Source organism: Marmota marmota, unplaced genomic scaffold, assembly GCF_001458135.2.
Source record: "Marmota marmota marmota unplaced genomic scaffold, marMar, whole genome shotgun sequence".
In the NCBI taxonomy this organism is placed as follows: Eukaryota; Metazoa; Chordata; class Mammalia; order Rodentia; family Sciuridae; genus Marmota; species Marmota marmota.
The window spans coordinates 10,241,213-10,264,532 of record NW_026000241.1 but is presented as its reverse complement, the minus strand read 5'-3'; the positions used below and the strand labels follow the sequence as shown (position 1 = coordinate 10,264,532).

At 46.7% G+C, this 23,320-nt stretch overlaps 1 protein-coding gene across 6 annotated transcripts in view; it reads right to left on the bottom strand.

Moving 5' to 3' along the window:
• Zdhhc3 (zinc finger DHHC-type palmitoyltransferase 3) overlaps nucleotides 1-23,320 on the bottom strand; it is a 52,594-nt gene that overhangs the window by 13,906 nt on the left and 15,368 nt on the right. For 3 of the 6 annotated variants that reach the window (XM_048795091.1, XM_048795090.1, XM_048795092.1), the window contains exons 2-6: nucleotides 21,713-22,042; nucleotides 9,373-9,497; nucleotides 3,144-3,240; nucleotides 2,435-2,516; nucleotides 1,994-2,029 (exon numbers count right to left, since the gene is read on the bottom strand). In XM_048795091.1, the coding sequence (XP_048651048.1) occupies nucleotides 1,994-2,029; nucleotides 2,435-2,516; nucleotides 3,144-3,240; nucleotides 9,373-9,497; nucleotides 21,713-22,018 (646 nt within the window). In that variant the 5' untranslated portion in view covers nucleotides 22,019-22,042. Of the gene's footprint in view, nucleotides 1-1,993; nucleotides 2,030-2,434; nucleotides 2,517-3,143; nucleotides 3,241-9,372; nucleotides 9,498-21,712; nucleotides 22,043-23,320 lie in introns of those variants that run through there. The other 3 variants (XM_015489388.2, XM_048795093.1, XM_048795094.1) reach the window with 2 other exon arrangements.

The following is a 23,320-nucleotide window of genomic DNA, read 5'->3' as shown; positions in this document are numbered from 1 at the left end:
TGGCTGTGAGCTCTAACTAATAACCTAATAATTAATAATCTGCTGCAACCCATCTTGTGTTGTGGAATTGTCTTTTTCTTTTGGTACTTGCTTGGTATCTGCCTTTCCCACTATACCTCAAGCTTCATGAAGCTGAGGACTTTGCTCACTGCTACATAACCAGGTTGGAACAGTATCTAACAACAAGAGAATCTGGGCAAGAGGGTTGGGCTTTTCCCTTCTGTACCGGGATACAATTAAGAATTCATAAGAGGCCAGGCATGGTGGTGCACACCGGTAATCCCAGTGGCTCAGGATGCTGAGACAGGAGGATCGTGAGTTCAAAGTCAGCCTCAGCAAAAGCAAGGCTCTAAGCAACTCAGTGAGACCCTGTCTCTAAGTTAAAAAAAAAAAAGGCTGGGGATGTGGCTCAGTGGTTGAGTGCCCCTAAGGTTCAATCCCTGGTACTCCCCCCAAGACCCCTGCAAAAGAGAGAATTCATGAGGGGACATCTGTATAGCACAACCTTAGCCTGACACAAGGTCAGAGGGTGCTCACTGGATGTAGGTACCTTGCCTCTGCCTCACCTAACTCGGCTGCCTTGGAGCTGTAGGCAAAGCCTACAGGGCTTAATCTCCCTCCCTGCAAAGCAGCAAGCATCCTTCCCTTCTTGAGCTGGGCCCTGGGGATTACAAATGGAGCCTGGGCAGGCACGATCCAGATTCAGGGGATGTGAAACTACCTCCCTATTCTTCTTTAAACATTAACTCAAAACACCTCAACCTAGGGGACAGTCCCCATGCCCTCTTAATATAAGCTCCTATGGCCCCACCAGCTCAACCAGGACTAAGCAATGATGGCATTAACTGTCATACACAGGCAACTTTCAGGTATCCATTCCGGGGACTGTCCTGTGCCTTCCTAGCCTTGCTGGTCTAGGAACTGGTGCCTCAAATCCACTCCATCAGCAATTTTGAGCAAAGACAAGCAGTGCCAGGGAAGACCCTGGGGTAGCCAGATAAGGTGGAAACCCTTGCTCCAGATTGAGGCTTGAACAGCAGGCCCTCTTCTTGGCTAAATGATCGTAGAACTTGTTCAACCTCTGTAAGCTCCAGTTTTTGTCATGTGCAAAGTGGGGAGTACTCTTCTACCCTGCAGGCTTGTTGTAAGACTGAAACGAGGTACTGCTCAACAAGCCTTTTGTGTGATGCCTGTCTCCTTGTAGACATTAATAAAACCATTTCAAAGACATTCCACCTCACTGACAGTCTCTGTTACTGCCTACAGTTACCCTGATGACAGGTGGGAAGTGTTAATAAAACGAGGAGCTGACCTGCATCCCCAGGGTGTGGCAGAATGAGGGTACTTCAGGAAGCTCACCAAGCGATTGGGAACTTGCTGAAGACTTACTCTCTTCTAGGATCTGCAGATGCCCACTCTCCCCCACCCTTCCTCATGCCTCCTGCTCATTAGTGAGGTCTCCTTCTTTCCCTGGGCTTATGCCAAAAGTATGGCAAGTCAGCCCATGCAGGAAAGGCAATTGCTCTGAAGATGATAAAGTGAAAAAGGGCACCCACCAAGGAAAAACAGTAGAAATATGATGTTCCCTGCTCAAGACTGCCTCAGATTTTGAGTGTGAAAGCTCTAGCCCAGCAGGTGGTCTCTCTCTCTTTTTGTTTTCCCTTCCAGAATCTATTTTTCTTTTCCCTTCCAGAATCTATTTTTCTTTTCCTTCAGAATTTGTAACAGTATTCTGGTTGGACCTCATTCCATCTGCTCATTTAAATGGAATACTTCTAGAGCAGAGAGAATTTGTGTATGTTTTTAATGTAAATTGGTGATGATTAAACAGTTTGAAAACAACCACCACAAAAAAACCAAGCAAATCAATAAAAAACTCTATGTCGTAGGCAGAAGGTTAAAAATAGGGACTTCTGCAAAACTAGAATAAAACAACTTTTGATTAATGTGCCCCATTTAGGGCTGGGGTGTGGCTCAGTGGTGGAGCACTTGCCTAGCATGCTTGAGGTCCTGGGTTCCATCCCCAGAACTGGAAGAAAAAGAAAAAAGCCTCAGGTAAAGATAGAAACATAAGCTATCACCCAACATGGCTCCCCCTCCTTGGAACCAGGGTCTCTACTTGCAGGGGCCTTACACTCTCCCTGAGCACACTCAGTGGAATGGGCCTGTTCTACTCATTACTTTACCTGTTAAACTGATTTTGGGGGGCTGCTCTCTTTCATGAAGATAGACTTGGGCCTCTGCTGTTCTTTCCCTGTTCTCTCCATAGTCTTGCAGTAGATTTAACAAACTGAGGTAGACAGCTGGTACCATGAAGGAAACAGAGCCTCCATGAAGGAAATAGAGCTGGATTCACATAGGTGGTCTGTGACCACCCCGCTTAGGTTACAGAACCCACCCTGGAACAGGAAGGGAAGCCCTGGCACATACTCACTTGTCCAATCTTCTTCAAAGCAATGCAGGAAGTGGAATCCCACCATGATGAGGGCGTGCAAGGAAATGAGAGCTATGTACATCTGAAACAGGAAAGCAGTGCAGATGCCATTGTTGTGAGAACCTTCTGACTGTGCAGACTCTGGAGCAGGGCATTCAGAACCTGCTCCTCGGAACACTTAGCTAGGCCGAGGCCTGACCAGGACGGGGCCAGAGAGGCAACTGGTGACTCCCCCACAGGGCCTCCGACCTCCCGCCCTGGGTCTGAGGGGAGCAGCCATTCTCTGAGTCTGTGGAACCAGAACAGAAACAAAGCCTGGGCACCAGGCATGACCTGGACTGCCTGGGGGCATGCAAGGCGTACTACTTCTCTTCACTTTAAGTTAGGGTGCTGACTGCTAACTTCAAGTGAAGTTAGCTCTGAGTGTTCTCTACCTACCTGCAGCTCAGGACGTGAGGACACTGCTAACACTGCTTGCTCTAGCTACTTAAGCCTGACACCTGGGGTGGGAGCTAATCCACCTGTCTGCATGCGAAAGTGAAGGGCACTTTTCAGCCAGAGATCTTTGGCAGGAGGGTGGAGAGCTACTCGGGCAGGCAGCTTTCTCAAGGGCAGTCAAGACTGCTGTGAATGCTGAGAATTTGCAAAGGAATAAAAGGCTCCGCTGCTGCTTTGTGGAGGGCAGGGCAGACATCTGAAACTGACTTACTGTAAACAGGACGAAGTACTTCTGGTTGTTCTCGCCGACACAATTATTGACCCAAGGGCAGTGGTGGTCCATCTTGCGAATGCACCGCTTACAAACACTGAAACAGCCCACAGGTCAGACCTTTAGGGATATCCTAACAGTTTGGGGCCTCCAAGGGGAAGGTGGGACCCACAGCTCCAGTTTTACTCCTTAGAAATGGCTCTCTCTGGCACAGCTAGAGGTTTTTCTGGGTTTTTTACAAGTGCCTTGGAAGGCAGGGTCAGTATGCCCAGGGTTCACAGTCATTCCCAACAGGGGGACAGAGTCATGGCCTTTTATCTTGTTTAACATATAAACAAGACAGACCTGTCATGGCTGAGAAATAGGCTGCTCTCCTGGGATAACACAGCTGAGAACTGGATTTACAAAGATGGAATGAAGTAGTAGTTTAAAAAACTTGACAAGAGTTGGATGGGATACAGAGAAGAATTGTTCCTTACAGCTCCCAAACAAACAAAAAACACCCCAAACTAAGAGCCACACAGAAGTTCCAAAAACACTGCCATGTTCTCCCAGGGATGAGGGTATGTTTTGCTAAGCCTGGCCTGAAGTCTGGTGGCATGGTGGACCTGGATCAGCTGAGCTGCCTGGGTCAAACAGTTGAACTCTGAGCCTCAGATCTCCTACCAGCATGAAAGTAAAATACATGAAAACACATACTAGGTCTCGATCAGACAAGTGGTGGATTCGTACTGATCTCCATTCTCACTCTTTTCCACCACTCCAAAGGGCCTGGCCAACACAAGCATGCTGGCCTGGCTCCATAATCTCCCTGGGGGCCAGGCAAGCAAAGTAAGAAAGAGGCCTAAAAGGAAGGCAGAGGAAACAAACAGAACACTGGGCACTGGCACCTCCACTGCCCAGTCTGTTTCTCTCTCTCTCTCTGTTAACAATTTTGAACACATACATAAAAAAAAAAAAAATTTTATATACATATATACACATTTACACACACACACACACATATACATCTAAATATACATATATAATATACTATATGTCTGAGTTAGTAACAGTGTTCCCAGCGAACAATTTTAAAAGCACAGAAAGCAAGGAGTGATTTTGTGCCCTGTGTTCTAGGCCTCAGCTACCAGGCTCCCGCTCTCCCAGGAGCCGCCTGCTACAGCCCATTTCTTGGATGTTCTTCCGGATACAATCAACTCTGGGGTTCCTTATGTCCCTTCTCATCTGAGAAACAGACTCCTGAGAGTACAAACACTCTCTGCTCCAGGGCCCTGAGTAAGTTCCTCTTCTATCTTTACTTATTTCTAGAAGGGTTTTCAAGTGTGTGCTCTTGAGGCAGGGTGGGTTCAGGGGCAGAGAGGCACAAAGTGGCCTTCCATCCTCTTAAAGCTGTACAAGAGTTTAAACAAGCTCTCATGGCAAAGTTGTGCTCTGCTCTCCTCCCAGCTTCACTGAAGAGATGAGGCATTGGCCAGGACACTGGACATCACAAGGAACTTCGTCTCACTGGGCAGCCAAATAAGACAAACTCCTATGCTTTAGGCAGCAGGGAAATTAAGTACAGCCACTGAGGCCTACAAAGACTAGCTCAAGATGCTGGTCTCTTGAGTTTCCTGTTCTCAAAGATGGCACCTCTCGCTGGATGTGGTGGCACACGCCTGTAATCTCAGTGGCTTGGAAGGCTGAGGCAGGAGGATCACGAGTTCAAAGCCAGCCTCAGCAACTTAGCGAGGCCCTAAGCAATTCATTGAGGCCATAAGCAACTCAGTGAGACTCTGTCTCAAAGTAAAATATGAAGGGGCAGGGGATATGGCTCAGTGGTTAAGTACTAAAAAAAAAAAAAAAAAGGCACCTGTCCTCACCCTGGGCCAGGTGGTTGTGGGGTGGGTGGGGTGAAGCACTGTTCAGAGGCTGACTTGCTCACAAAAAGTTCACCTGAATGGCCTGGGCATGGAGCATGTCAGGGGCAAGGCCTGGAGCAGTGAAGGGTGCTTGCACTCTACCCTGTGGTTTTACCTAAAGACTATCCCTCAGGAGGTGGAAAAACCACGAACTTCCATTTACAAGGCCTGATGACCAATAAGGAATCATTGCCTCAGAGCCAGTCTCCTTTGCACAGAGTGGGCTTGGCAGTGTTCCCTCTCCAGACGTAGCAGGGCAGCCAAAGCACAGGATAAGAGGAAGCCTCACAATCCTTATGGAGAAGCCTGCCACCCTTCTCCAAACATGCCGCGGTTACCTTACTGTCTTGCTGGGCACAGGCCCGACGCCAGAGGACCCTTTCTCCATTCTTCTCACTTGGCAAAACTGAGTCCTCTGAGGCACCCTCCTAACTTGCTCTTTCCTTAACATGCCTGAAAGCTCTCTCCTTGCACTCTTTTCTACCACTAATTCCAGTAAATTATGGACGAGATAGTGTGGGCTGGTAAGTTCCTGGGGCACAAGGACCACATGTGCAATACATCATTAAAAAGACCAAATGCCTTATATGGAAGTATTTTTTGTGTGTGTCCTTGCCATCCATACTTCCCAGGCCCCTTCTATGTTTTAAGTTATTGTTTTAGAAGAAGGCAGATGCTTCTCCTCCCCACTTCTTCCAGGTTCCCTACCATTTTTCAGGACTCAAAGCTTGGGAGAACCCAACAAGCTCATTGGCTCATATGCATCCATGGACTCCCTCTGTGTTTATGTGTTCCCTCTCCAGGGAGGTGTACAGGCCTTTCCTAGGTATGCAGCCTCAAATGAGCTGGCTGGGGCTCTGGTGCCCATCCTGGGTAATGGCCGTATATGCAACATAGGCATGACTGTGTGTGTCTCTCATAGCAGTAATTATGGAATTGTGCCACAAGATGAGGGCCTGTCCTGCCTGGGTGGGAGGCCCCTAGAGTCAGGACGATTTCTAACTCACCAATATAAGCACAGAGCCAAGCCCAGGGCCTTCCATAGCAGAGTCTGCTGATTTAAGGCTTTGATGCTAGAGACAGGTAATGAGCAAGCCTGGGAAATGAGCTGACTCACATCTGCCTAGATGCTCCAGTAGGGAAGATGAAAAGAAAACAGCAAGAAGTACTGGAGGAGTCGTGGCATCACACACAGGTTTCACTGCATCACACCTCACTGGCTATGACAAAAGTATAAGCAAAGATCCATAGCACAGCCCAGCACAGCTCAGAATTGACTTTGTGAAAGACAGTGCAATGTGAGGGAAAGAAGAGGGTCTGAGCAAAACAATGGAGGTTCTCCACTCAGCCTCAGCAGAATTACCCTGATCTTTCATGTAAGCATCAATAATGTGTGCTAAACGCTTTAAAAACAATACTCATGCTATGTACATTTTATTAGTAGTCTTAGCAACGAGAAAGACAAAACAATAAGTGTTGAGAGCCACAGCCCAAGGGGCCCCAGCAAACTTCCAGCTGCCAGCTGATGATTGGCTCACAGCGGCCCCAGCAACTTCTAGCTGCCAATTGATTGGCTCCTCTGCGGTGATGCTCATTGCTGTTTCCCCGCCCTTTCAGACCACGGAGCTCCTCACTGGGGGACTTTTTTTGGCTCCGCCCACACGACCCAGCCAATGGGCCTCAAGAGCAGGAGGAGTGGGGGAGGTTGAGAGGCTTGTGGGAAGCCGGTGGTGGCAGTTGGGCTCTGAGGGTTTTTCCTGAGGAGCTGTGTGGTGTGGTGTGTGTGTTCTAAAAATAAAGTTCGTTTCTTTTGACAAGTGGCTCCTGAATTGTGCCCAGCCAGACTGCGGCAAATAAGAATCTGGTAGGTGCACAAAGCAACCTACCACTGTCTCAGCCTCACTGTGCATATCTGGAGAGGTTGAAGCGTGGCTGAGGCATTGCCAAGGAGGGGTCTCCACCTCCTCCAAGAAGAACCCAGCATATAAGCCTAAAGCCTTAACCATCCACATCAGTAAAATGGCTCCTCTTACAGGATTTCCACATGCTTCCATGGTCCTCATGACTGGGAGATTCCATACCAGGATGAAAGCAGCGTGGGGTTCTAAGTGCTTCTGGAGGGTGAGACCTACCTGCACACACCCTTCAGGTGTATGCAGGTCTGGGTGTATCTGTGGTACCCATCAGAGCACAGGGAATGGAGACAGCCTCAAATTCAATGGGTTCTGTTGGGAACACAGGACTAAAAGAGATGGGGACAAACACAAGTGGGCATATCGAGCAGGCAAGCCCAGATACAGTAGACTGGGCTCAACCAACCATCAACAAGCCCAGGCTGTCTCATGTGCTGGGGATTCTGCTTATCCAAACTGTGGGTCCCCAGATGGCCTGGGCCACATGTGCCATCACGAAGAAGCAGCCGTCAGCACACACTTCCTGAAGTAGGAACAGGCAGGCGATGCACAGGCATCCTCGCTCGCTCATCTGAGTAAGCAGCTCCTGCTGCTCAAGCTGATGTGTTTACTAGCACTCAGAACACCTCCCCTGGTCACCCGGGAGGGAGGCGAGGAGGCGGTAGGAAAATGCCAGGCAGTGAAGGCAGCTGAGGGTGTGGGGAGGGAAGAGAAAAAAAACCACTGTGGTTGCCCCAAAGTTCTTTTCTACAAAGGCAATAACTCTGTGTCTGGTCTTGCCTTTATAAACCCAGCACATCTCCAAGTCTCTACACATTCTTCTACTCGCTGAGCTGGGCAGCTTGAACAGTTATTTAAATTTAATCCTCATAACAAGCTACGGAGGAACAACCCTCAATTATAGGAGAGAAAGCAGAGGCCTAAGGGTCACAGTGCAGTGGAGACAGTTCCAGATTTCCAACAATGACCTCTCCAACTTCAAGGCCAGAACCTGGTCCAACCCTTGGGGCTATTCTGAGGAACCACACAAGCAAGTTGGGTGATCCTTAGACAGCAGCTAGCTCCAGAGCCCCAAGGTGACAGGAAAAGACTAGACTGATGCTTCCATCTCAGACACAAGAAGTAAACCTGATGTGGACCTCAGAAGCAAGTTGATCTAGATAGAAACCCCACAGGGTACAGCAATTGCCATAGGACTCTGCTGGAGTACCTCCTTCACTCTCAAGCAGGTGGCAACTAGTTGGGCAGGCCCACAGATCAATCGATCTCTCTCTTTCAGAGAGACGGAGAAACAAACATACAAGTACATAGGGTTATATGAGTTACTCCCAAACTGGAGTTCTAGTGAAAAGAGTCCTGCTGGGACCTGGAGCCAGAACCACCAGTCTTTAGTACTCACTGGCTGCAAGACCTTAGAGCAGTCACTTAACCACCATGAGCTTTAGTTTCCTCATCTAGGAAACTAGGAAGAGTAACCCCTACAGTAATACCTAGCTCTCAGGGTGGCTGTGAAGATAGAAATCAGATGAGTGATGAAGGCACAGGAAGGGTAAGTGCCTTGATGCAGCAAGAACCAAGGAGCCGACTGGAATCTGAACCCTAGAGACTGACTAGTCTCTTCTGAGAGGTGGACAGTGAGGACTACAGGGAAAGGCCACCTTTTATTCACTCAGACGTCTCACTTGACCCAAACAGCTCCATGGCCTCGGGCTGATAAGGATGACCTCTCACCTCTGAGAGCAAGTTCATTCCTCTATGACCCTCCCCACCCCAAACACAAGCACTGGTCTGAAAAGGGGACTCAGTGACATTTCTCCCTCTGTATTCTAGCATTTAAAGTTCTTGCTAATGATAAAATATAATTTTTATTTAGACATTGTCTCAACAAGAAGACTCAAAACAACAAAGAAACCTGAAAATAAAAAGGGAAAACTCGCCAGATAAGATGGGAAAACATTTTTTTGAGCTGACTTCTACAATAGCCATAACCTCTAGAAGTTTGGTTTTAAAGGAAAGTCTTTATTCAGGAGCAACCCTTTGTTTCAAGTATAAGATGTTCACAGAATGATTTTCTAAAGCTTTGTCTCATGGTCTCCTTGTCATAAAAGCTGTGAAGTGGTAGGAAAAACAGGAGTTCCCTCAATTTTACATATATGAAAACAAAGGCCTGCTTCAGGTGTGGCAGAGCCAAGTCCTGGGGCAGATGTTCTAAGTCCAAATCACAAGCCCTTTCCAATCTAGTGGGCTCACAGGGACCAGGATGCACATGCACAATGTGCAGAGCCGGGGGTGGGTGTTCCGAGTCCACTTTCTGACTTGGCACTTGTGGGGGAAGTGTGTGCTACTTCAGGGTATATGTGTGACAGGAGGCAGGGTGGCTGAGAGGAGACAGGGGAGCCCCAGCCCGTGTACCTGCAGTGGTGGGCTCTGTCGGGCTTGATGCTGCAGCATTTGGGACACTTGTATACCACCTGCCCAGGCTTCAACTGTAAACTCTCGATAAATTCTTTAGTGGCATTTCCTTTGGGCACTGCCCCCTGTAAGAAAGAGGAAAAGTGTCAGGGTTGTTCTGGCAGTTCTATCAGTCATAACACTCCAAAGTGGAGACAGTCATTTCAAAGCAGCCACCACACATGTGTAAACTCTATTTTCTGAATTATATCAACAGTGAGGACTATTTATTTATTTATTTATTTAGTGGTGCTGGGGATTGAACCCAGGGCCTTGTGCATGAACTACATCCCCAGCATTTTTTATTTTATTTTGAGACAGGGTTTCACAGTAGTCCAGGCTGGCCTTGAACTTGTGATCCACCTGCCTTAGCCTCCTAAGGAGCTAGGATTACAGGTGTGCACTACCGTGCCTAGTAAGGAATATTTATTGACAATGAATTTTTCTGAGGAAATGCCATTAGGCTACATCAATTCCTTGATCAATTTTCTACAAAGAATAGTACATTGTTCCTGATTATTTTCTAATTAATTTTGCTAACATCACTGAATCCATTCTTGCCTACCTAAATGTTACAGTAACAATTTGACTCATAATGATTTTGGTCTACATTAAATTTCCTGTTAATAGCATCTGCCTTTGTGAGTTTTCATTGGTGGGCTTCACATCTAACAGTCCAGTTTTCCTAGACCAAAATGTGCAGCTCTAAATTTCAATGGGTTGTGTTTACATTGGAATCATATTTTATTTTAGTTTTAATCAGCACTATTATTATGAAGGATTGGAAAGTTGTATTTCTTCCTTAGTAAAATCCCAAGCAATAGGGAGCCTCGGTCTCAGGTATCTGACTTGCTATCTGGCCAGACTACCCTCTGATTTGCTATTCCATCTGGCTTGTGAACACTTTGTGTTCTTATTCTAGCTGTCCAGATTTGGGCACAACCAACAGCAGAGCCAAAATGCCATCAGAATCTGTTGTTGCTCTGCATCCATCCAAACAGAAGGAAACTGGCAGTGCCCAGTCGGAACGGGGTCTGGGAGCCAACCCTCACCAAGTGCCTACTTGGCGCTGAGCCCTGCTCATGGCTATGGATTCAAGAATCAATTTCCAGGAGACTCATGGTCTTTTGCAGGCTAACAAACAATTCTAATAGAGGGGGTTACATGTTGTAGAAGTCGCTTATGTTGAGAGAACTCAGAGGAGGCAGTAACCAACTAACCAGGGGAATCAGAAAAACTTAAGTTTTAAGAAATTGCTGTTTAAGGGCTGTCCAGAGGAGTGTGACAAGGTTTTCCAGTGAGAGCTGGGGGAGAAAAGGGATTCCAGCAGAAGGGTCAGGCGTAAAGGCGAAGTGAGAATGGGCCTAGCACACTTGGGAGATGGTGAGGAAACCAGTGTTCTGAGCCCAGGCGTGCAGTGTTAGCAGAGAGACCGGGGTCAAGGGCAGCCCATGTGGAGTGTTCAATGCCAGACCTAAGGATGGGTTGGGTTTTCTTTCTGGGCAGCCCAATGCAATTGGGTGACACCAATGCTTCAGGAATAGAGCTCGTCTGTCTGTGCTATGTGGACCACGTAAGAAGTAGAGATTAAAATCCCAGAGACCACTTAGGAGGTTACTGTTGACAGTCTAGTAAGGAAGGACTAAACTATGAGGATAGAAGTGAAATGGAGAGAAAATTCAGACACCTGAGCTTATAAAAGGTGTAGTACAGAACCAAGTAAATACTGTGGAGATATGGGGGCTGACACAGGGGAGGAGAGGAACACTGATAAGGTTTGGAGGCACCCTTAAGCCACCAAGAGGATACTGGAGAAGCAAGTTGTGGGGAAGAGTGGGCAAGTTCAACAGGGGCCTGCTAGGAAAAGATGGGCCCCCAGGAAAAGATGTCAGGAAGGTAGCTGGGAATATGAGTCCAAGAAGCACAAGAGAAGAGTGCCTGGTGGACAGCACAGGGGTGAGGGGTGGGCTTGGAAGTCCACTGTCCCTGCTTTAAATTTGACTTCCACATTTGTCTGTCTGTGCTATGTGGACCACGTAAGGAGAGATTCTCTTCTGTGAAGAGAATCTTGGGCCTCTCTGTGCCTTAGTTTTAGTGAGTCAGGATTCATCTTACCCAATCCCTAGCACTACCATGAGGGTTACGCCACACACAGTTTATGGAAAGAGCTCAGATGATGCGTGCCACACACAGTGCTCAGGATATGGTAGCCCGGATTCTAGATCCAGCATTGGCATCAACTCTGTAGCTTAAAAAAATACAGACACCCAGACCGCTGCAGCACTACTACATAAAGACTGTACATAAAGACACCTGCACTTTATAAAACCTCCAGCAGAGTTCTGAGTGAGTGCGACTGTGGATTATCAGGTTGGGATAGTGAGGGTTTCAGATAGAGCATCACTTGTTCCTGCGGAGGGAGGTTGACAAATGGTCACAAACCAAGGAGGTAATCCCAGAGCAGGAGGGATTAGGAATGAATCTTAGAACCTGTCTGAAAAGAAAAATTCTGGGAAGGGAAGAACTATGGAAGAAACAGAAAAATCTTCAAATGCTGAGAATACATGGAAGCTGTAGTTTTGTTTTGGATAAGGGAATGACCCACAATGAATAAACAGTCCAGCTAAGGCGACTGCAGAGACAAATCAACCAACAACTCTCTTCTACACTGTGCCAAGCATTATAGGAAACACAGAGAAGCGATGGGACCTCAGGGCCTCCAATAGCTGGTGAGTAGACAGTGGCGCAGACTGAGGAAAGGGATCCCAGGAAGGCCAGGAGGATCCTGGTGGATAGCATACAGGAGAGGGACCCCTGGGAGGGGAACTAGTTCAAGCCTTGACCCCAATGTGGGAGTATAGAACTCCTCCTGGCCTTTCTGTCCCTCATGTGGCTCTTTGCTGGGCCCCCAAATTCTCCTTGCTGAGGCTCTCCTTCTCCTAAGGACCTATTCACTCCTGAGAGGGGCAGCACTTGACTGACCTATCGTTTAGAGTGATGTCACACTCCCCCACTGGTGTGCCTGAAGATGAGGAACCTTGTTCACACACATGCTTATCTCCCTGGTGGGGGCTCAACTCCCTCAGGTGTTCCATTAAGTTTTCTTTTAAAAGTTAAAAAAAAAAAAAAAAGGAGAAAAAAATTGGTCTGCAAAATACAGTCAGATGTCAGAAAAGCCTATGATAGAAAATCTGAAAGCAAATAAACTTTGGTGGGTAAGGACCATATGGTATGTACCATGCCATTTACAATGTAGTTTTTGACAGTAAATATGTATTTTAATTGATGAGAAACATCAACAATACACACACATATGAACAGGAACTAAAAAGATACATGCAAAAGTATTAGTGGTTGTCCTGAGGTATAGGATCATGGGTACTTTTTATTTTCTTGATTGTATTTCTTAAATGTTCTCTTGTGAACATGTTGGCTTGTGCTATAAGGGAAAAATCCTTAAAAACACAGGCAATAAATAAGTAAACAAACCTCAATAAGGAGCTACCTAAATAGAAATATGACCAGTTTTCCTTAAGTTTGTAACCAAAGTGCTATTAATGTCTTATTTTGAGCCATCTAGGCTGAGGGTCTCACAAATCCCCAGAGGGCTTGTAATGCAAAAACTAACTGCATTTGGGCAACTGTATGACCTTCTGTTTATCCTGAAATATTAATAATGCAACCAAAGTCACTACTGTCATGTATAGAAGATAAAAAGTGCAAAGAGACATCATTTCCTCAAGAAGCACTGGAACTCAGCTTTCCTTAATGCAGACACAGGTGGGCCCCCTGAAGACCCCGTTTTTAAGATGGTCCCAGCTACCACGGAAGGACACAAGACAAAGTCCCTCTGAAATAGGCAGTCAGAGGTCCCACTGGCTGCCCTCATTATCTCAGGCTTTTTCAGATCTCAGTCAGAGACATTTTAGCAGTTCAGTCTTCCTCAAAGTTTGACTTTCCACTGTGATTCCATTTGCATAAATCTCCCAGAAGGCTTATCTCCATCCAGACAAGGTCCCACCTGCCCAGCCACCTGTGCCTATCCCTCAGAGCCAGAGACCAGCTGGGCCAGTCCCTGCGATAGCAATCTGTGACAAATGCACTTTCCAGCCACAGAGGAAGTTTTCCATCCCCTCCACCCTCCCACCTCTTTCTCAGGAAGATGCTCTTCTGCCCACATTTTCACAGATTTCAGAACTGTGGAAACTGTTATCAGTCTATGGAAAAGAATTTTGCTCCATAACAATCCTAGACAGATAGCAGGGAGGCAGTAGGAAGGTCTATGGAGACTTTTTGCCACTGAGATACACCAGCCCTCCTCCCTACCTTGCAGGGATGTCTCAAAGGTCCCACATTACCACAGCCTGGTAGATCAAAGGCACTGATTTTTTTTTCCTTCACTTCCAAAAGAATATATACTTGTTCATGATCTTTAAAAAGAAAATACAGATGAGAAAGTGAAAAAAGAAAAATCCACTCTTAAATCTTTCACCCAAGGTAGATACTATTACTATTTTGAAGCATATTCTTCTAGTCTTTTTTTCTTGGTACCTAGTGACCTAACAACACTTTAAAAATCTGTAGATCTATAAAAATGTTCATATGCTTCCAAAATATACACATGGCCCCACAGTAGAATCAGTTCAAATGTGGTTAATTTAGTTTACAGAATTGTGAGAAGTCATTAGAGCTTTCCTGTACTCTATACCCTCTGCACAGAAGGAAGGAATGTAATGTGTTCATGTGTGGCAGGAGGCATGACATGTCTCCATCTGCCATTTCCCTTAGTGGCTAGCCCAAATTTCCAGGACCTACCTTGACCTTGACCCTGACACATCTCCTCCCTTCCTTCCTTCTTGCGTCAAGTTCTCCCTATGTTGCCCAAGATGGTCTTAGACTCACCATCCTTCTGCTTTAGCCTCCCAAGTAGCTGGGATTCTAGACTTGCACTACAGTGCCTGGCACAAAACCCTCTTCATATCCCTTAACTCCCCGCGCCCCCCAATCTCTGGACACACTGGTGCTCACTGTCTTAGAGGACTAGGGGCCCAGCTAACCCTGGCCCTCAGGGACCCTTTCCATTACTCTGAGCTCTCCCCTCTAGGTGCTCTCCCTCTTCACAGCTAAGCTTCTTTAAGCATGTGCACTTGCTTACTCTTACTTACTCTTTAGTCCATTGCTCTCTGGCACCTGTCCCCTTCACACTGGGGAACTGCTTTCACAAGTCATAAGCAACTTCCTGTGGCCAAATGCAAGTTGGAGTCTCAGCTCTCATCTTCCTCAGTATCTTGTTCTGAGTCCTAGTGCCTCCCCCCATCTGCGGGAGGCTGTGCCTCTCCCCAACTCTGTGTTCCTGCCCATCCTGGACACTAGTATCCCTCAGAGTTCCACTCCAGCCTCTGGCCCTGCCCATTCTACACTATCTTCTGCACACTCTTGCCTTTGACCCCTGCTTCCCCTACACTACCCAGTGATGATGCTCAAATCACTAGCTCCAATTCAGACTTCTGCATCTGCACATATCAATACCTGGTTGTCCAGCAGGCGCTGGAACAATAAAATAAAACCTCCAAAATTCAACACACACCACTAAAATGGAACCTGCTTACTTGTTCCTCAACTATCCTTGAGTCCCCATGCTCTCTCCTTCTAAAGCTATCAGAGTCTTCCCTGAGGCCCATTATCATCTGCACCAGACAATTAGAAAATCTCCTGATCCTCTCTGCCTCCCATCTCTCCCTGGTATCCAGTACCCCACCTCTATTCTTTCTCTCCACTATTTTCCAGGGTACATTCTAAAACATGAGCCTAATCACGATTCCTGGCCTAAAATTTTCAGTTGTTTCCTAGAGACCATGGACCAGAGTCTGAGCTCCTGGGCAGGGTGCACAAGGCTGCCACAGCCCAACTTTGGACCTGATCCAGTGTTTCAGTCCTGACTGGAGTTTCTCAAAGACATTCCCTCTTCAAGTTTTCTTCTTCTGCCTCCACAGCCCTGTTAGTACCTTCCCAAAGCCTGCCAAGCACCTTTTGGCCTCTTGCACCACATCAAAACCCACTGTGGATAACCTCTTCTGTCTTCTTCCTGAGGCAGAACCATCAGGCAGCCTTTGCGCCCCCAGTTTGTACTTGTGTCAGAGCACACCCCGTGTAGTTACAAACTACCTCTCCTACAGGACTGTGAATTCCTGGAGGATGTACTGGTATTATAACTCACATCATGTAATTATACACCATTTCTCCTCCAGGACTATATAAATTCCTGGAGAGACAATCAATGTCTTTCAACTTGTAGCCCAGCAAATTGCCCAGGGCCTGGCAAGAAGCCTGCATTCCGTAAACCCAAGCTAAGTAATAATGATACAATAGACATTTAGTGCTTATATACCAGGCACAGTTTCAAATGTTTTGTGACAAAACTGTACTTCGTCAGTTAATTCTGACAATAAATCTATAAGGTAAAGACTCTGATACTCCTCGTTTTACAGATGTGATAACTAAGGGAGATGGGCCAAACAATTCCTCAAGACAACACAGCTAATAAGTGGCAGCACCAGGATCCAGACTCAGGCCATATAAATCTAGAGTCTATGCTATATAGGTTCTAGTAGAAGGCAGAGAGGTTCATCAGATATTCTTAACAAATGACCTGAAAAAGGCTTTCTTAAAAATTGTCTTGAGGGGGCTGGGGCTGTGGCTCAGCAGTAGAGAGCTCGCCTAGTACGTGCGAAGCCCTGGGTTCAATCCTCCGCACTACATAAAAATAAATAAATAAAATAAAGGTATTGTGCCCAACTACAACTAAAAATATGTTAAAAAATTGCCTTGATGCTATCATTTAATTCCATTGCCAACAACTATATTAATACCACACTAAGACTAAAACAGGGTTAGAATAAGGCCTCGTTGACAGGCTTATGGAAAGCAGTGGAGACAGGTCTAATGAAATGCCAACAAGAGATTAAATTGAAAAAAAGAAAGTCAGTCAGTCAGTCAGTCAATGATTTCAAAGATTCAGGTACTCAGCACTACCATCCATTGGCAGCAAAAAAATGAAAAGGTTGCTCACATTTTAGGAGCTGGGGACCAGGCATGTGTACACTGGCTGGTCTGGGCAGAAAATGCTCCCTCTAATAGCTTTCCTGGAATAAAATAACAAGCCACATGCCTGTGCCATGAACCTCCAGTCTCCTCCACAGAAAGATAGGAGATAGGCAAGCCCCAAACTGGTCACTTTTCTCTCTGGAGCCAAAAAGAGGCTAGGCTCACTGATAGGTTATTGAGTGGCACGTGTGAGAAGCTTCCTGGCATAAGGGAGAATGGGGCACTCTATTCAAATGGATTCTGAGGCAAGACCCCTAACCTGCGATGTCATTTCCCTTTGTCTTTCCACAGGGCCCACATCATGCTGCTGTTACCCTTCTGAGGGAATTCCTGCCAAGTGGCTCTATACACTATGGCATGTGCTCAATAAGGTTGTCGAAGAGACACCAGAAGGGAACATCAACTGCACATGTGAATTGAGCTCCAACATGTCCAATGATGACATTCAGCAAGTGACAGTTAGGGAGGTTGGTTTACGGTGAGGTGTTCACAGGGTGGGACTTGGTGGGGAGTGCAGTGGCAGGCAGACAGATGAATTTTCTTTTCCTTAACAATATGGTTCATTTGAATGGATTTATATTCCTTAACAATATGGTTCATTTGAATGGATTTATATTCTTCCTTTTCTCAAATCTCGATTTGAAATAATTTGTGAAGTAAATGATTAGGTCTAAGGAAAGAAGGGGCAAAAATAAAGTAATCATAGATTTTGTGCAACTGCTGTGATTGCGTAATGCTTGGCAGCTAGAGCCATCAGAAGCAAGCTATCTCTCTCATCTTTAGGTGTCTTCTGGGAGATGGACATTATCCTGGACCTAATTTTTTAAGGATTCCTAGGGGAGTTCATAAGATGAAGAAATAGAATGTTCTGGAGCCGGAAAATGCAGAGAAATCACGAAACGGGTAAGGAGAGAGAGGTTTTCAAGATAAGGATTTCTGAGTCCAGGTTGTCTTCAAGAGGCTGCCTCCTCAGGGCAAGTGGAGTCATGAGACCTCTAAACGCCTGAAGTGTTTCAGAAACACAGAAAATTCCCGGAGATAACATTACAACCCCACAGTGGGCAAGGAGAGGGCATTATGAGATTAAATACCAGCCTGACACGCCCTTGCCCACATCCTTGTGCTTCCAGGCCAGGCCTGGCAGGTGGCCAGGTCTAGTGAGATGCCTGCCCTGCCTCCTGGTCCATTTGTCTTCTTCCCTCTGTTTACGGGGCTTACCTTTCAAATGGCAGCAACACCTCTAAGGGGGCCACTTACACATCTGTGAGTCATTTCCCTCTCTTGCTTTCTGCTCAAGCTCTGTGGACCCAACTACGGCTGCGTTGGAGTAAATGACTGCTCAAAGGTCCAGAAAGCTGCGGTGGTTGCAACTGTTCTGAATTTATACTGGGAATAAAATTTTAAACCTGGAAGTGAAACAATAACTGTCTGATGGGAGACCACATAAGAGATTTCCTTCTCTCCCTCTTTTCTGGCACTAACCAAAAATCATACACAACACATATATTGGTTATACTCTCTGGATGTAACTTTACTAAAAATTATGCACAACATGAACTCCTGAGTACAAAATATTATTATCATATCAGGGAGTTCCTAGAGCCCTTCTTTCTCAAAACAGATATCCCTGCTGTATTAAAAAGGGGACCCTAATTGATCTTCTTGTATCTGAGATCTGGGCTTCCAACTCTGCTCCTTAGAAGCCCAGGTGCTTCAGTGGTACCCTGAGGGCTCCCACCTCTGCAGCTTCACTTGTTTTACATACTGGGTTTTGCATAAGATGTCATATGCTGGAGGTGTTTGAAAAGCAGGTGGTGGCGTGAAGATCCTGAGATGGCTGGTCTGTAGGATTTGCTTTGAATTGCTTCCCCTGCTATGGTAGCTATTTGACAGATTCTTCATTTTCTGACCTGGTTTTCTTTGGGACTACCAGCAAAATGCACCACTAAGCAGCTCACTGGTATTTGGGATGTAGCAGCAGCTCCCACCCATTCAGGACTGGAAGCTGAGTGACATATTACAGTGAGAACCATGCTGTCCTGCCAGCCTGAGGAGGTTCCTAGAGAGAATGCACGTTGCTATATGGTTTATAAAAGAATAAAGGTATGTGAGGGCAGCAAGAATGCCAGGGTGGAAGTGTCCTCTCCCATGGTTCAATATCCATCTTCCTAGTTTCACAGGCCATCTATAAGGCAATAACCTCCATACTACACTCTCCAGTCCCAGCCCTCCATTAGTTCAAGGCTGGCTGTCTACCATCCATTTAGCATCTCTGCTTGCACCTAATGTAGGGGCAGTTTGGCCAAAACAGAATCCTTGATTTCTCCTCCGGCACCTATTCCTTTTTGGACTTTCTCATTCAATAAAGGATTCCAGTCACTTGCCAGCTGCTGGAGCTGAGATTCTGGAAGGCCCGCTCTCTGATCAATCTCTGTTCTTCTCAACAGCAGTTCCCGAGCCTCACTGAACATGAGAGACACATGAGAGCTTTTGTGTCCCAAAGCCCTAGGTCCTGCCTCCAGAGCTATTAGAACCATATCTCTTGGGGTGGACCCAGGCATCAGTTCACTTTAAAAGTTCTCCAAGGGCTTCTATGGTGCACCCAGACTTAAGAGCTGGTGGTTTAACACATACTCTAAATCCAATGGCTTCTTTGCAGCTTCACTACCTCCAGTTTGGTCAAAGCTACTGTCACACCTTATCTGGGTTACTACAATTCCCCTAGTCCCCTGCTTCTACTCATCCCACCCTGAACCTCCACTGTGAGCACGGTGCACATCATGCATCGCCTTTGTAAAGACCAAAGTTCTCACAGGCTGACAAGGCCCTGTGTAACTGGCCTCTGCAGCTCTCTCCACTCCCTTGCCCACATTCTCTTTGCTTGGGTCACCCTGGCCTTAGTCCTATTTCTCAAATATGCCATACTTGCTTCTGCCTCTGGGTCTTTTACCTACTCTCTCCTCTGCCTGGAAGGCTCTGCCCGCAGATCCTGCAACTTCTCGTCATTCAGGTCTGCTCAAATGGCCTGACTGAGGAGAAGCCTCCCCAGATTACCTTGATTGAATACAGTCCCCCTTTAAAGTCACCACATCACCCTAGTCACACTGTTTTACCATCTTTAAAGAACTTATGTTCTTCCAACATTACAATAATGTCATTCAATAATGTCTTTGCTGCCAGATTGCTTCACTAGAATGTGACCTTCAAGTTGAGATTTCTGTCTGTCTTGCTCTCACTGCTCAGAAAGGAACTTCTCACTGAGCAGGGACTCAGTAAACATGACCATTCATTTTATCTGATCCATCAGTGTCTCCCAGAGCTCCTCTGCACTACTGCCAGAGTGATCCTTGTAAAATGACAATCTGATTTTGTCACTCTTTTGTTTAAAATCTTCAGGGGCTTTTGACCACCTGTCATCATCCAACTTCTACCCTCTTTCAACACCCACCATTACCAACCAACCCACACCATTTTCCTCCTAAGGTTCCACCATTCCCAACAATGCCTGGCTGCCTTGGAGCCACACTCCTGGCGTGCTTGTGTCTGTACAGGTCCCTCTGCCTGGAATGTCGCCCGTGTCTTCTTGCTCTATCACCCTCCACTTCCTCTGCCAACAGCCATTGCTCTGATGAGAATTGGCTGAAGCACCACTTCCTCTCTAGGCAGTCACCCCCACCTAGCTTGGCTAATCTCCTCCCTGTTCTTCCACCACAAACCATGAACCACGCTTCCTTCTGCCACAGCCTTCATCATCTGCAGCTGCCCTTGCTTCTTTTCTCCTAGAAAGAGGACACCCTAAGGGAAGAACAGCACTGGGAGCTTAATAGACAGTAAACTATATGCTGAGCAAAACAATGTCTTTTACTCCTGTGTCCCCCAATAGCAAGGCATCGTAAGATTTTCTGGGGCTGGGGATGTGGCTCAAGCGGTAGTGCACTTGCCCGGCATGCGTGCGGCCCGGGTTCGATCCCCAGCACCACATACAAACAAAGATGTTGTGTCCGCCGAAAACTAAAAAAAAAAATAAATATTAAAAAAAAAAAAAAAGATTTTCTGAATACTTGTTTTCAATATGACCAAATTGATACTTTCATACCCTTGTGTCTGGGGGCACTTTTAGGCATAACCACATGCTTTGTTTCCTGCAGCTGATGACTGCCTGGCGATCCTGTAAGCAGCACCAACCCTGGAAAAAGAGGCCCCTACCTGTGATGCCAGTGTGTGTGAGCTCCCTGAGGCACGTGCACAGAAGGGGCCCTGTCTGGACCAGTCACTGACATGTAACTGAGCTAGGAAAGCCAGCTTCCCTTGGGACAGTTAACAATCTGCCACCTAAACCAGCAGGAAATGGAGCCCTTTGAGAAGAAAACTAGCTCAGGACATCATCTTTACTATATTTTTGGGGGCTCACAGAAACAAAATTTGTGTGTGTTATTAGCAGTGTTTTCCCTTTCCTAACTTAAACACATCCCACACATTGAAACAAGTTGAGCTACAGAGGTCTTTATCAAATAACTTAATCCTCTGGCTTTTCTTATACAAGAAAATGAGTAGAAACAGGAATGGAGGGTCTAATTCTAGGGTGTAAAAACATTCAATAGCCATTTGCACAGCTTGGTACTGGTGGTTAGGTCACTGAGCAGATCACCTCTGTTTTACTCACACATATTCACCAAGAAGCACTGGCTGCTGCCCAAAACAGGCTTGTCCAGATTTTCAGGAAAAGAGAACCTTACCCACACACAGTAAAAACCATATCTGTGCAGGTTCCTAGAACTGGGTGTAGCTTTAATTTCAAGCCCACCTAGCTCCTGTCCTATCTTCGCATCCTGACCAGACACCTAACATGTTTTTTGCTCCAACCTTCTCACTCCAGTCTCCAAAGTTACCTGACAGAGGACTGATTTGAACCAGAGGATAGATTCCCCCAGACAAACCCCTTCCTGCAGTAGCTCAATTAAGGTGTACATCAATGCACAGATGGTACCATTCAACTGAGATAGGTTGTAATACAGATGCTGGCCTCTTTCCCCCAGAGTCCCATGAACTCTAACATGGAAGGACCCACTTTCCCAGCCAACCCTGGCCCTTCTGTTCTCCACATTCCCGAGGTCCAGGGGGAACATGCAGGCTTTGGCCATGTCAGGGCCAGAGGAGGAGAGTGTGGGCTGGTCAAAACAAGCCCAGACATACTCACGGGGTCCGTCAGCATGGCCCGGCAGTGGGAGGCCAGGGCCAAGAAGGCCAACAGGTTGAATACAATTCCGTTGATGATGCTGTATACATAGTCTCTGGATGGAATCAGCATGACAAAGAGGACCACAAACTCTGCATAGAGGACCAGAAACCAGGTGACGATGGCACAGGCGATGCCACAGCTGTCGCGGATAAACCACATGGTTCCCACAGGACCAGGGTAGGGAGGTGGGACACACTTCTCCGGCTGGAGGTATTCCGGCTTGCGCTCAATGTCTCGAAAGTGGTGGGTGTGGATAAGCATCATAAGCTATTCTGTCCATACTGGCATCTGAAAGAGGAAAAGAACCCAGAAACTTGATGTTGTCATTAAGGAGACTTGTCAAAATTTCCTTTCCAAAGTGAGCCAGAAGTATCTGTGTGTAAGTCTTTGTAGAAATACTGCCTAAACACCTTGCTCACTTAAAGCACTGGTTGTCTTTCCTACTGCTGAGAGTTAACTTAGTCTTTCTGAAATAGGCCTGCCTTGCCCCAAACCTTCACATGACAAATAATGAAGAGGGAGCCTCCAAAGGGCAAATGTCTGGCCAGAGGTCAGCTGGAGCACAGTGGCAGATGCAGCACCTAGGGGGAGGACCAGAACCTAGTCCTCTTTGGCTATCGGGGCTCCGCTGGGCAGACAGTGCTTCAGCAGATAAGTTCAGATTTTGACATAAAAGACAGGGAAGGGGTGGGATTGGAGGAACAGCAAACGCTGGGGGAAAACTCTCCAGCAGAAACGCTGCTGCCTTTATAGCATGGAAAACCCAGGGGCCCACACTGAAGCTGTTTGGGGCAACAGGGATGAGTAGAGGAAAAGCAGTCGTTAGCTAGGGCTAGTGTCAGGGCACAACCATGAAGACATTCTAACTCACTGCACTACCAAGCTGATGATAAAGGTAAACAGAGTGGGGAACGTCAGGCTTTTTACCTGATTAACCAAAATGATGTATTTTTCCAGGACAAGAGACAGAATTTGTGAGTTTTGGTCTCCATATATATAATGGGGCAAAGGGTAGAGAATGTTAGTGAATTCAAAGATGTGTCTCACCACCTGGCCATGGGGCTTTGTGAGCCTGTCACATTCCAGCCCTGGCCATCTCCTACCAGGGCTGCTGGTGGGGGAGTTGGTGGAGGTGCTTGTGATGAATGGAGGAAATTGGTACACCAAATTGCTCACAGATTGTACATATATTCTCTCCAGGAAAGAGAAAGAAGCATTGGGTAAATAGCCTTTCCTCCTAGTAGTTGTAACTTGAGTCTCTGAAGATAGTAATGAAAAGATTGATGTCCACACAGATTCTCAACATGTGCTACAAGGTTCAGAAAGCACAGATCCCTCTCTTCCATCTCTTTATCTTAAACTTTCTCGCTCACTGCATCAGCAACCAGGTTCCTCACAAACTGTGACAGCTTGAGTTAACCACCAGATGTAGGTACCATGGAAAAGCCACCTGTAGTGGACCTGGGGCAGGCAAGTGCAACTCAAGCTTTTTGGGAACTCAAGTCATTACACAGCAGAGGAAATCCCTCAAAAGCCATACTGGCCACATGTGCGCTGAAGGGCAAG